Source organism: Halyomorpha halys, unplaced genomic scaffold, assembly GCF_000696795.3.
Source record: "Halyomorpha halys isolate HHAL.00 unplaced genomic scaffold, Hhal_1.1 Scaffold815.1, whole genome shotgun sequence".
Classification (NCBI taxonomy): domain Eukaryota; kingdom Metazoa; phylum Arthropoda; class Insecta; order Hemiptera; family Pentatomidae; genus Halyomorpha; species Halyomorpha halys.
In genome coordinates, this window is record NW_027112549.1 from 526,201 (window position 1) to 538,501 (window position 12,301).

Below are 12,301 nucleotides of genomic sequence, written 5' to 3' on the forward strand. Positions count from 1 at the left end.
ACACGCAAGACGCCTTGTTAAAAAAAAAACATTTGAAAGATGAAACGGAAATAACAAAACCCTGTCTAAAAGATGAGCTAAGCAAATCGTAGTTCTTATTAACCAGATGGTCATCACAGTAGAAATTCGGTCCACACCACTTCTTTCATTTTAAATAGCAATATACCTTCGGATACAGTAGGTTAACAGATGGGGATATGGCTTGCCAATAAGTTGTTGCAGTAAAAATCCTCAGTATTACTGCATTTAATGATTTTAAAGTCTAAGGGTTTACCAGTTTTTTCTCAAGACTGTCAAAATTCACTTTTGGATATATTTTATACACCTAAGAGCTTGATCCAGGCAGCATTTTTTTTTTCTTTTGATCTCTGAAAATTTCTGACTTGAATTTCCACAAAACAGCAAGTTTCAAAAATCGTTGATACACAGGACTTACAAAAGTAATCCAATAAATAATGTGTTAAGTGTTCACTAAACAACTTGGAGAAGTCCATAAATTACAAATACTAACCAAAATCATATCATTGCAACTATTAATGTGTAGAGCCAAACTTTACCAAGGCGACTTTCTTTTAAAGGTGTTTATGGACTTATACCTAGTATAAAACATATCTATAAACAGAAGGGAATAAACAAAAATCCACATGTCAGCATACCTAGTAGGCAAAAACCCTTGGTAGGTTAAGATATTGTGATTCATAGGTCCTAAGAATGTCTTCTACAACATGAATGTGCAATCAGGCATAACTATAGCAGGAGTTAATTATTTACAGGAGCCATAATATTGAATAAAACCTTTATCAATAAAATGTTAAATTTAGAATCAAAATATAGAATGGGGATGACTGTTACAAAGGGGCCAATAAATTGTCAACCTTTTCTAGCCGAGGAAAACACTGTTATTGCCAAACACATAAATGTAGTAAGAGAGATTGTAATAATCCTATAATTGAATTGTACATGTAGAATTTCGACTCCTGAATTAAATTTAACATTTTATAAAAGTGTTAATGTTTCTTTGCATAAAGATTAGTAGATTCCTAGGATTGAAATATTTTTGTCAAAGTTGAAGGTTTTCTTAAGGCATCTGCATCTGTAAAAGGTTGGACTTGAAGGAAATGATGTCCACAAATAAATATGAGAAAAATGCATCATTATATGTGTAAAAGATAAGATTTTGTCACTCGAATCACTTTATTTTATAAAGATACATAGATGATTTTATTAATCTTCAAATTAATACTTGATAAAGAATCACATTAGCAGTAAAATTCAGTCACAGTTTTACTATAAATATTTATAAAATTCTATGGCAGCAATACAATAATTTTTAGTTTACCTACAATTATTTTTTGTCTCTTGCATTCATTTTGATTTTTTACCAATTCTAGAATCAAATATAAAATTGAAAACTTTTAAAAAAGGATAAAAACTACATTTCTTGCTTAAATAAGTTTTAATTAATTATCTTCTTGTGAATTAACTGAAGAAGTTTGCCTAATAATTATTTTAATGATTATCGCCACAGCAAATGAGATCAAAACCAACACACAAAAGAATGCGATTAATATTAATATAAAAATTGTATAGGAACAAAGAAATGAATCAACATAATGAGTAATGGATCTTTGCCTTCAAGATCATTACCATAATAAAACTAATGGCATAATTATGTAAAATAAAATTTTATCTTTAAAAATATTTAATTCACGATATACAAAAAAAAAATTAGGAACAATGAACAAATATACAAAAAAATCACATAAAAATTGTAGATAATGAATGAATAAACAGAAAATACAGCATAAATATCCTAAATTTCTTAATGTACACCTGAGACTAAAATTCTGTCTATTGCACTTTGGTCTTACAAGATGAATTAAATGATCTCAGAAAGTTTGCAAGGTAACAAAGAGCAGCAGTATAATATCTCTGTAAGATGCCGAAGTGGATCATACCAGGAAGTAAAAGGAGAGCTGTAGCTGAAAATAATATGAATAAATGTATATTGATCAAGGTAGTAACAAATAAGAAATACATTATGTCACTAATTTATTATACTTACTGAAAATATAGAGAATGAAAATATTATTCACTGAATTTCCAACAACTGCCAAAGTGAAGGATGAAATAATTGTGATGGCAAAATACTGAAAAAGAAAAATATAAGATGAAATTTATAAAAATGGATAATTATTTAAAAATACCATCAATTAAAAAAACATTTACAGATGAAAGATAAAGATGATAGTGAAAGATTATTAGTTAACTGTATGTGAAGATTGTAGGAAGATGGTCCGGGTGGTGGTCAAAAAAGGTACCAAAATAGCAGAATAACTATTTATCAGTAACCTGGGTACTATGTATATTTTTAGGTTACTAATAAATAGTTTGTTTCTGTTTTTTTTTAATGCCATCCTGAACATCTTCCAATATAAAATATATTATTTATAGATGATTGACCATATGTGAATTAGGTGATGGTCCGGGCAAATAAACAAATAAAAACAAAAAAGTAGTTTAAACTATTAAATAAGGACCAATATTTTGACCCACACTACAAGTCTTCAACAGGGCTAAAATAAAAAGACAAGAGTAGATACAGCTAATTAAGTTACATGTAATTGATATGATATATAAAGTGAAATATAAATAAAAAAGATATAAAAGTGGGGGTAAGAAAATACATTCCTTTAAACAAGCTAGCACAAATATAAAATAGCAAGAAAGTCAAAGACGAATATCATAAAGATAATTAACTAAAATCTTTTTGGTATAGATCTTTAACTTCCTTACAATTTTTGTTTGTTTTATGTTAGTTAATTTAAAAGGATGTCTTATAATAGCTCCTCCTTTATATATGTTTTATTTACACATCACTTTTATTCTCTTACACTAGCTTTACCTAATATATCTCTGTTTATTTTGGCCCTCATGAAGATCTGCTGTGTGGTGGTCAAAATATTGGTTATTAATAAATAGTTGAAACTATTTTTTGTTTCTTTGCCATAACCCGGACCAGGGCCTAATAAAATATTCTATTAAGAACTATCTATTCAAAAATGACAAAAAAGATAATGGGGACTGTCTGACAAGATAGAATCTCCATTCCATTTTGATTCCACCAATTAATCTTTTTCTACCAACTCATGATCTTTGAATGAGTAAGGAATATTCTGTTTCAATACAAAGGACCTTTTTCCAACTAGCTGTTTGATAGTTTGTTTGTCAGTTTCCATTAGGAGAATCATAACATGGTTGCATTATTGACTGTACCAGTCTTTTTATACAACAGGTTTATATACGTATATTTAGTTACCTTAACACTGAACAAATAAATTTTTTAACGTCTTAATTTTGAGGATCAGTAATATAATGTAATTATTATGTATCTATGGTGCTTACTAAGCATCATTCCCAAAAATCAATAACAAATACTTCAATACTACAAATAAAACAATGAGTTTTAAAGAGAATTTAATATATAACTCTGCATATCTTAGATTTGAATGATATAGAATTAAATTTTTTTGTTTTATGTATAAAGCATGTATAACTGCTGTTTCAGCCAATATTGCCCTTTTATCAAATGTTAAATCTAAAATTCAAATTTTTCAGGTATTTCAGCACAACTACAATTATTAATCATGTCATATATAATTTAGTAAAATAGTTAACCGTCACAGCTAAACCAATAAATATCTAAATACAACTTAACCAATAGGAAAATAATTGAGGGATTCAGTTATAAAGCATGGCAACTGTAATCTTTCATGAATTTCAGTTTTAGCCATCATCAGGCTAATCATTTTTTAAAGCTGATTCCATAAATTGTTAAAAGAGTCTTAAGGAATTTTTTTTTCTTAAGACAATAATGTTAATATTAAGTGATTACTGATTGGAAGTAAAGCAATGTAATTAAAAAACAATTTAACATAGTAAACATTGTCATTTTTGCAGTTACCATGTTTTTTTAACCAACGCCTCTATCAGTAAAGGAATTGTTGAGTACTTAAAGCAGTATAGCGGCAAGTTTGTACACTAGTTTTTCCATTAATTTTAAAACTTGACAAGTTCTTCAAGAACCTGATACCTTTGTAAGAGCCTTTCAGAAATACAACCCTGAGCAATTTTAAATATTTAGGATAAAAGAAAGCCTAGAGCCAGACAAAGTTCATTCCCAGCTGATAAAATTTTAATAATGGGTGGCATTTATGAAACAGAGATGTTAGCATGTTAGTAATATCATTGAATATTAAAACATACCTAATAATCTATAATGCTTTTTTATTATTATCACCAACATTGAAAAGACCCATAGTGTGAAAATCCCATAATGTATATATGTATATGTGTGAAGAAGAACCTGAAGTTTTGATAATTTTCACATATTTTTAAATTCAAAATTAAGGTATTTTCAAAGCTTACTTTAAAAGTTATATGAAAAATAAAAAAAGAAAGATTATTAGCTTTTTTTTTTTTATACAAAAAACAATAAAATGATAGGAACATGAATTGTAGATAATATTCTCATATTTATTTTTATAAAGGGTTCTTCTGTTAACTTAGTATTACCTTTTTTGTAAAAAACTTACATTGTAAGTAATAATTTAAAAAAATTATAATCTGGATTATCTCTATAGGAAGTATGGTGAGTCAATTCATAAAAAAATGTTTCTTTTGAGGTTAAAGACTTCCAGTTTAATGAAATTTTTATTAAAATTATCACCACATGGTACAACGTTTCGGGACCAGTGTTCCATATTCATGCACCTTAAACCTCATAATTTCTTCTAGGAAATCATGTCACAATTTGTGCAGCATCACTACTCCTTAGCACAGCCATCACTCTGAGTGATTATGAGGTTTAAGGTGCATGAATATGGGACAGTGCTCCCGAAACGTACCATGTGGTGATAATTTTAATAAAAATTTCATTAAAGTGGAAGTCTTTAACCTCAAAAGAAACATTTTTTAATAAAAAATTATAATTAGCAAGCCACTATAAACAAATACATAATAACTTTCCACCTGCAATCCCATTATTAACACCGCATAACCTACTGCACATTTGCATTTGGCCTAGTGCAAAAAAAAACACAAATTTTCCCAAAAAATATCTACATGATATTTTAGATAATTTTTTCATCTTTGTTTGTACATAAATATCATCTATGATTAAATTTTCATAGAATGGTTATTGTGCAAGTAATAAAAAAAAAAAAAAAGGTGTATTTCTAGTGTTTTTTTTAATGGTTCCTCACATTTGCAGGACAACTTCCGATTCCTGTTCAGCACCCAAAAACATTAAGTAAGCCACTTAAAACAATTACACTATAATTCTCCACTTTAAGCCTACTAGCAATTACAAGAATGCTATGCTGTTAATCATTGTTGTATTACAATGTAGTAGCAACAATTAATGAACCTCCACTGATTACTAAATAACCACATGGTGAGTTGCTGTTCAGAAGAAGACATACCAAATAATTAAACCACTTTTTTTTTATACAAATATAAATAAAAATATACAAATAATAAATGGTGATTAAATTAAAGTTACCAAGTATGGTCGAGAAACTTTTATCTCCATAGCAGATACCCATATTTGTTTTAATTGAACAACAAATCCAGCAACAGCCCGGCACATGTCTTCAAATTCTCGTTCTTTGGCACTGTTCCAATCATCATGTTTCCAAATCATGGCAGTTACTGAAGGGCCACCATAATCTATTAATGTGGCTGTCATCAAAATAAGACCAATAGATGTCAAAAATGATGGATTATAGTAAGCAATTTCCCTATAAGCAAATATATAAATTAAAACTTCACATATAAGCACTGACATGAAAAATTCTGTATAAACAATATTGTTAACAAAACAAATTTATTGAAAAAAGAATCTAAATAGTTCAGAAAGGAATTATATTTAATTAATTTATTTTTCTAATACATAATACTAAGAAATAAGATTAAGAAAATGCTAAAATTATTTTATCTATCCCTGTTGGGAAAAAGAATTATGAACTTCTTTCATTGGACAGTTAATAAAGAAAGATTTACTTAATACATACACAAATATAAAAGAAGAGACAGACACAATCAACCAAGGGTAATATTTCTTTTTCCATAACAACAAGGAATTAACAAGTAAAGCAACTTCTCTCCAATTATCCAAAGCTCTCTTCACTTTCTTCAAATGAATCTCCTAAAAAATAAAAATACGCATGTGTATTTTTTCTTTCTCGGAGTAGATACAAGTTTATATTGCGATGAAGTAAATGAAAAACAAAATTGATATGATGGGCATCACTAACCCTCTCGATAGCAAATCCTGGATTTCCATCAATCATTTTTAAAAATCTTATTGACCGTCGAATTGAACAACAACTGTTAAATTTAAAATACTCTCCTAAACTAATGCTACTTTATCTTCCCTGTTGTGACTAGAAACCTAACAAAGAACTCAACGGAACTTTTCAAAGAAAACAATCCATTAAAGCAACAAAGGCTACCTATATTGCTACCATCGTTTTCGGGCATGACTATTAACTAAATATTTATCTGATCATAACATTTACGTATTTAAATATTGTTATATAGTAATGTAAAATATCTAAATGCATTTTAAACAAAATTTCCTAAGTTTATTTTCATTAATAAAAGTATTTCGTTTTTACCCACAATTAAGTCTTGAATTCTGGACTGTTCTTGTGATTGGTGGATATTCAAAATATCATTACTGTTGATAGCTTGTGACGTTACATAGCTGAAGACATTTTGATTTATCTTGTTTAAATTTGTGGCCTTAAACTGTTTTCCATTCTTTTACTTCAATGAACATCGTGAGTTATATTTAATTATTAAAAAATATTTAATACTTTTGTTTTTAGATGTGATTCTTTAAGGTTATATTTTTTAGACATCGTTACTATTAATATTATCATCCTATAACCAAAAGGTGAAACTATCCTTCTATTAACCATTTTTTTCAGATGTCCAATGTTGAAAATCTCTCACCTCAGATTATCAGACAAGTATATAAGGAAATTCATGATTTGGCAAATGAGCCTCCTGAAGGGATTAAACTTAAAATTAATGAAGAAGATATCACTGATATTCAGGCTTTTATAGAAGGACCAGGCAAGATCCAAGCTTTTATCATTTTTTACCTCATATTTTCTTTGCTAGATTGACTACTTCATATTTTACTAATTATTTGTTTGTTGATTAATCTATTTTATTAGAGGCAACTGATGTTCCTTTAGGCACTTATACGTTATGTTTTTTTTTATTCTACTTAAATGTAGTGCTTGGTTCCTATGCAAGTTTTTTAAAAATGCATATATACTTTAAAATTAATCATGGTTTCGTGGTTTATGTTTTTAAGTTTGGTGTAACTAGGTTCCTTTATTATGCATCAGTAATGTTAGATTTTGGGCACTACTTGTGGGATTGGGTTCACAACAATCGTATTATACACGAAATTCTCACCTATACTTAGGTGATCGGTCTCAATACTGAAATAATTTGTTCAGTTTTGCCAATACTTTTGGAGGTCATCTTGGAAAAATAACATGATATATCCAGATTTTACTATATTATTTTCTACCCTAGTTAATTTTAAATTTGACAAAGAGTTGCTATTTTCATTAGTATGTATTGTGGGATGCAATGTATTGTGGGTATGAATTAGGGGTCTGTGGTCGCTACTATCTTTGGCACTACTTTATATAATACTGAATAATGTAGTTCATGGCTTGAATACCATATCAGAACGGATTAAAACACTTATGGCTCAGTGGTATAGAGAATTATGGGCAAAGTTTGATAATCGATTTAAATGTAAACCGTGTAAGTATTTTCCTTGTAATATTTCAACTTTATTTAAATCAAATTGGATAAAAAGGAACGATTAGAAAATATTTTAAGACAATCTATTGAGGGAGGTAACAAGAGGTTACAAAGATACTTTCCGGACATTACAACAAATCATTATGATATTATGTCTTATGATTCACATCCTTCATAATAGATGTTATCAAATTTCAAACTGAACCATAAAGAAATCCTAATCTAACATTAGGATTTTGATATTAGAATAATATCACTTGTCAATTGGTAGGTGTTATCAGACTCTTTGCTACTTTCTAATTTTATCGTGTGGCCCATTACTCATATTGAGCACCACTTATAAAGTACCAAATTTTTTTTTAATCAAGTCTAAACTGATTCATTAATTTCAATTTTTTTCCTTTAGAAACTAGAAAGATAACAATTTTGCTATTATATTGTTTGATATCAAACCTATTCTGAACCATCATATAATGAACCCCAGAGCTTTGACTCTACTAACAATATGCCTAGGTCCGTTCCTCCTTCACACTCAATTGAGAACCCAAATTTTCCATGAATGAATTTACCCAATTCCTTTTTAGTCAACCTATTGGACATAAATCGATATTAACCTTTCTACATTTTATTACAACTCTACCTGTGGCGGCAGTAGGGGTTCTAAAGTGAACTTACCAATACTACCGGCCACTAATAAATAAATTAGGACTGATTCCACTTCCCCGGGTGATTATATGATTTTCAGAGTTTAACAGTTTGATAAAAATAAAAATGTGTTATATTGTCTCAGGGGACTTGGACCCTGGCAATGACTAATGAGGAATTGTTCCCAGGCATTGCCTTAACTGAGACTGGCTATTAAAAATGAACAATAAAATTATATACTGTCTCAGAGGACTTGCTCCCTGACAATGCCAAAGGGGACTTGATCCTGCCATTGCCTTACCCTGAGACAGTATTACTGAAGGGACTTAGTCCCTGGCAATGCCTAATGAGGAATTGTTCCCAGGCATTGCCTTAACTGAGATTGGCTATTAAAAATGAACAATTAAAATTATATACTGTCTCAGAGGACTTGCTCCCTGACAATGCCAAAGGGGACTTGATCCCGGCATTGCCTTACCCTGAGACAGTATTACTGAAGGGACTTGGTCCCTGGCAATGCCTAATGAGGAATTGTTCCCAGGCATTGCCTTATTGTAAGAATTGATATTGAAAATAGAAAATAAATTTAGTTTGGATTTAGTTATATAAAAAAACAAAAACATAATTATTGATAAGATAAAATAATATATATTGAGGAAAATAAAAATAAAGTAGCTGGTAGAGAAATTGGTAGGCCAAAAAAAATAATAATAAGTGTTAGTGTGTTAGAATTAATTTTGATTATGGGTATCATTGCTGATAATGAGGGGTCACCGTTTGTGGTTAATGAAAGATGTAAGACACTCTCTTACTTGAGGTGAGCGGCAAGACCACGATACTGATAGAGGCCACCTGTTCGATCCGCTGAGATGGGCCGGCCTCCGTGCTGGGTGCCGCCATTGCCACACTTGTCCTGTTTACCATGCCATCTTTCCTCTAGCGCTTGTAACAGAGTGGGGTCGGTTCTTGGTTGCATCCTCAGGTTTCAACTTCAAGGGATTATCCCTTGATAATCCCCCTACCAGGGCTGGTTGTCCTTGTTTTCCAGGATAGTGCCAAATTTTAAATCAACCAAAATTTTAATCCAATTAAATCTAGAATCTCTTAGGTTCAGTCTCTGGCCTGAACACTACCTATTACTTCTACCAACAAATCCATTGCTATTTTTCACTGTTTTCTTATTCTGATTAATAACTTAAAGAAATTAATTTTTATTTCTCTGAATTTTCCTTCCATCTTTAGAATATAATCTGTATTTCCTATATTTCAGCTGGTACACCTTATTCTGGAGGAATATTCAAAGTTAAACTATGTCTTGGCAAAGATTTTCCTCAAGCACCTCCAAAGGCATTTTTCCTTACCAAAATATTCCACCCGAATGTTGCTAATAATGGTGAAATATGTGTAAACACCCTTAAAAAAGACTGGAAATCAGATTTAGGAATCAAGCACATACTTTTGGTTAGTATGACTTTATAAAATTTCTTTCTTAAGTGATATTAATTATCAGTTTCTTCATATTTATCAACACTTTCTAGACGATAAAATGTCTACTTATTTATCCAAATGCCGAATCAGCGTTAAACGAAGAGGCAGGTAAACTTCTTTTGGAACATTACGATGATTATTCCCAAAGGGCCAGGATGATGACAGAAATTCATGCAATAGTAAGTTGATTATTATTTTATTAAATATAAAATTATGAATATATAGTTGACTCTCAGTAATCCATACCAATTAAAATTTTAGAGTTCAGATTACTCAATGGGAAATAAAGGTGACTTCATTTTTTTACAAATCGTTTAACAAGATTTATCTGGTCAGAATATTTTTAAAATAGTTAATCATTATTCAATAATACATTTTTAAATATTTGTTTTTAGAAATTAAACCAGAATTTTCATTTATTTAGAAGTTGAAAGCATCTTGCTCAAGACCTCTGACCCTATTACATTATTTTTCCAACCTAACACTACTTAGTGTGTTCATATTCATATATGTTTATTCCATAATCAAAATCTCATTTACACATCAATTTGAGACAATAATGTAGAGTTAATTAAAAAAAAATTGAGGGTTTTCTTTTTTAAAAATAAAAATCATTGGTTTTCACTAAAACAATGGCATGGCATCTGTTTTATTTGAGATCTAAACTGCGAATACAGTATTATATTATACCATTTCTCCTAGTTATGAAGTGATTCTTATAAATTTAATTGGTTTCTCCACATTATAATTTTAAACCATAGTAATGATAGTTTTAAGTGTTGCATAAGACTTCGATCATTTATTTACTAGCTTAATCCAACATTAGTTTAATTAATTACAGAATGATTAAATTATTTATCCCATTAGTAGTATCTAGTTCAAATATTACCAACTGTTAATAATTGAAATTGATATCTCTGTGATAAATAAACTTTCCAGTCAAGTTCTTAATTTTTTTTTTTATCTTTTGCTGTTGTTTAATTGAGGAGTAAAGAAACCTTAGCCGATACCTAGTTACTACAAAGCTCCTGACTTACCTTGTTTGGGATAAAACCTTATATTGATGGATGCTAATTTATTTCTTTTACCATAGGAGTAAGTTTACTGGGTTAGGCACTAGACTACTTACTCCTGGGGCCAGATTTGGCTCGGACTTTCATTTTCTGTCCTACTTGCCTGCCATGTATGCAGTTAAAATATTCTCTAGGAGGAAGCTATTAGTTAAAAAGATGACTAAATTAAACTTTTTATAAAACCAGAACATTACTAAAGTCCCAAAACTCTGTTTGCACTTTTATATCTATCGCGTTCCTCCTTTAATTAATACACCACTTGAAAATGATTATTTGGAATGTTAAGGATATTCCAATATTGTAATAAAACTTCAGGGTGGATATACAAATTTCATTGATTTATCAAAACCATAAATAACTTTCAAGATCTAGATAGTTGACTATAACTGACATTTTATTCAATTACAATTATTACATTACAATTTTATTCAATACATAATTTTATTAATTTACATGAACCTTTTATTTTCGCAGTCTGTAAAAAGTATGAAAGGTGTAGATCTACAATCAAGTTCAGATGGACCTATTGCTAAAAAACACGCAAGTGACAAAAAAGTCTCAGCTGAAAAGAAAAAACTTTTGAAGGATAAAAAGAGGATACTTAAAAGATTATGAACGAGGAGAGAGTATTGACTTTGTGGAAAATTCTACAACAATTTATAAATTAAACTATTACTCTTGTAAATATTGTATGTCTGTAACTTATTACGTTATGTATCTGCGCAATAAACTTTACCTGGCATTAAATAAGAAGTAAAGTCTGCAGTTATTTCCAAAATTAAACCTATATGTACATATTTATATATATAGACTATATATTTTATTTATTTCAGTTAACTGTAAAATAATGTGTTCCTGAAAATCCATTCATTAGTAACATTTTTTTTTTTACATTATATCAATATCCTGAGTATTAAATAGAGGAAAACAAACCCTTATTGCTCTAAGATTTTTCCAGGTTGTATATATATTTAAGTACAGCATTCTCCTGATTAGTATGTAACACAAACTCACTTTCAGTCTTATATGAAAAAAAAAAAAAGAAAGAAAGAGGTTAACAGGAATTGTTAGAAAACTGCCTTTAATTAATTAATTTGTTTATTTATATTGTCTATACAAATTTTATAAAATGTAATTTTAATTAGAATATATGCTAAAACCAGTTTTTTTTTCCTTTTATTTTCTATCCTCAAACAGAATTACATAATACACTTTCTGAAAAAAATCAAATTTCAGTTATA

The 12,301-nt window shown here is 29.2% G+C and overlaps 2 protein-coding genes across 2 annotated transcripts; one reads left to right on the forward strand and one right to left on the reverse strand.

Annotated features, from left to right (window-relative positions):
- Positions 1–1,669: 1,669 nt before the first annotated feature.
- Positions 1,670–6,503, reverse strand: Arl6IP1 (ADP-ribosylation factor-like 6 interacting protein 1). Its single transcript, XM_014429708.3, has 5 exons — positions 6,318–6,503; positions 6,075–6,208; positions 5,564–5,801; positions 2,066–2,150; positions 1,670–1,982 (listed from the first exon to the last, which is right to left on the reverse strand). The coding sequence occupies exons 1-5, from the start codon at positions 6,351–6,353 to the stop codon at positions 1,852–1,854; spliced, it is 624 nt and encodes a 207-aa protein (XP_014285194.1). The 5' UTR covers positions 6,354–6,503; the 3' UTR covers positions 1,670–1,851.
- Positions 6,504–6,703: 200 nt separating this feature from the next.
- On the forward strand, positions 6,704–11,818 carry LOC106686411 (ubiquitin-conjugating enzyme E2 S). Its single transcript, XM_014429710.3, has 5 exons — positions 6,704–6,845; positions 6,996–7,143; positions 9,770–9,960; positions 10,038–10,166; positions 11,535–11,818. The coding sequence occupies exons 1-5, from the start codon at positions 6,837–6,839 to the stop codon at positions 11,673–11,675; spliced, it is 618 nt and encodes a 205-aa protein (XP_014285196.1). The 5' UTR covers positions 6,704–6,836; the 3' UTR covers positions 11,676–11,818.
- Positions 11,819–12,301: the final 483 nt, after the last annotated feature.

Bases quoted from the DNA above. Each gene is read 5' to 3' on its own strand.
- Arl6IP1 (XM_014429708.3), bottom strand. From the start codon at position 6,353: ATGATTGATGGAAATCCAGGATTTGCTATCGAGAGG. The intron at 6,209-6,317 runs GTTAGTGATGCC...TTTATTTTTTAG, and splicing joins CAGGATTTGCTATCGAGAGG to GAGATTCATTTGAAGAAAGT. The intron at 2,151-5,563 runs GTAACTTTAATT...TTTCTTTTTCAG, and splicing joins AAGTTTCTCGACCATACTTG to TATTTTGCCATCACAATTAT.
- LOC106686411 (XM_014429710.3), top strand. The intron at 7,144-9,769 runs GCAAGATCCAAG...CCTATATTTCAG, and splicing joins GGCTTTTATAGAAGGACCAG to CTGGTACACCTTATTCTGGA. The intron at 9,961-10,037 runs GTTAGTATGACT...AACACTTTCTAG, and splicing joins GAATCAAGCACATACTTTTG to ACGATAAAATGTCTACTTAT.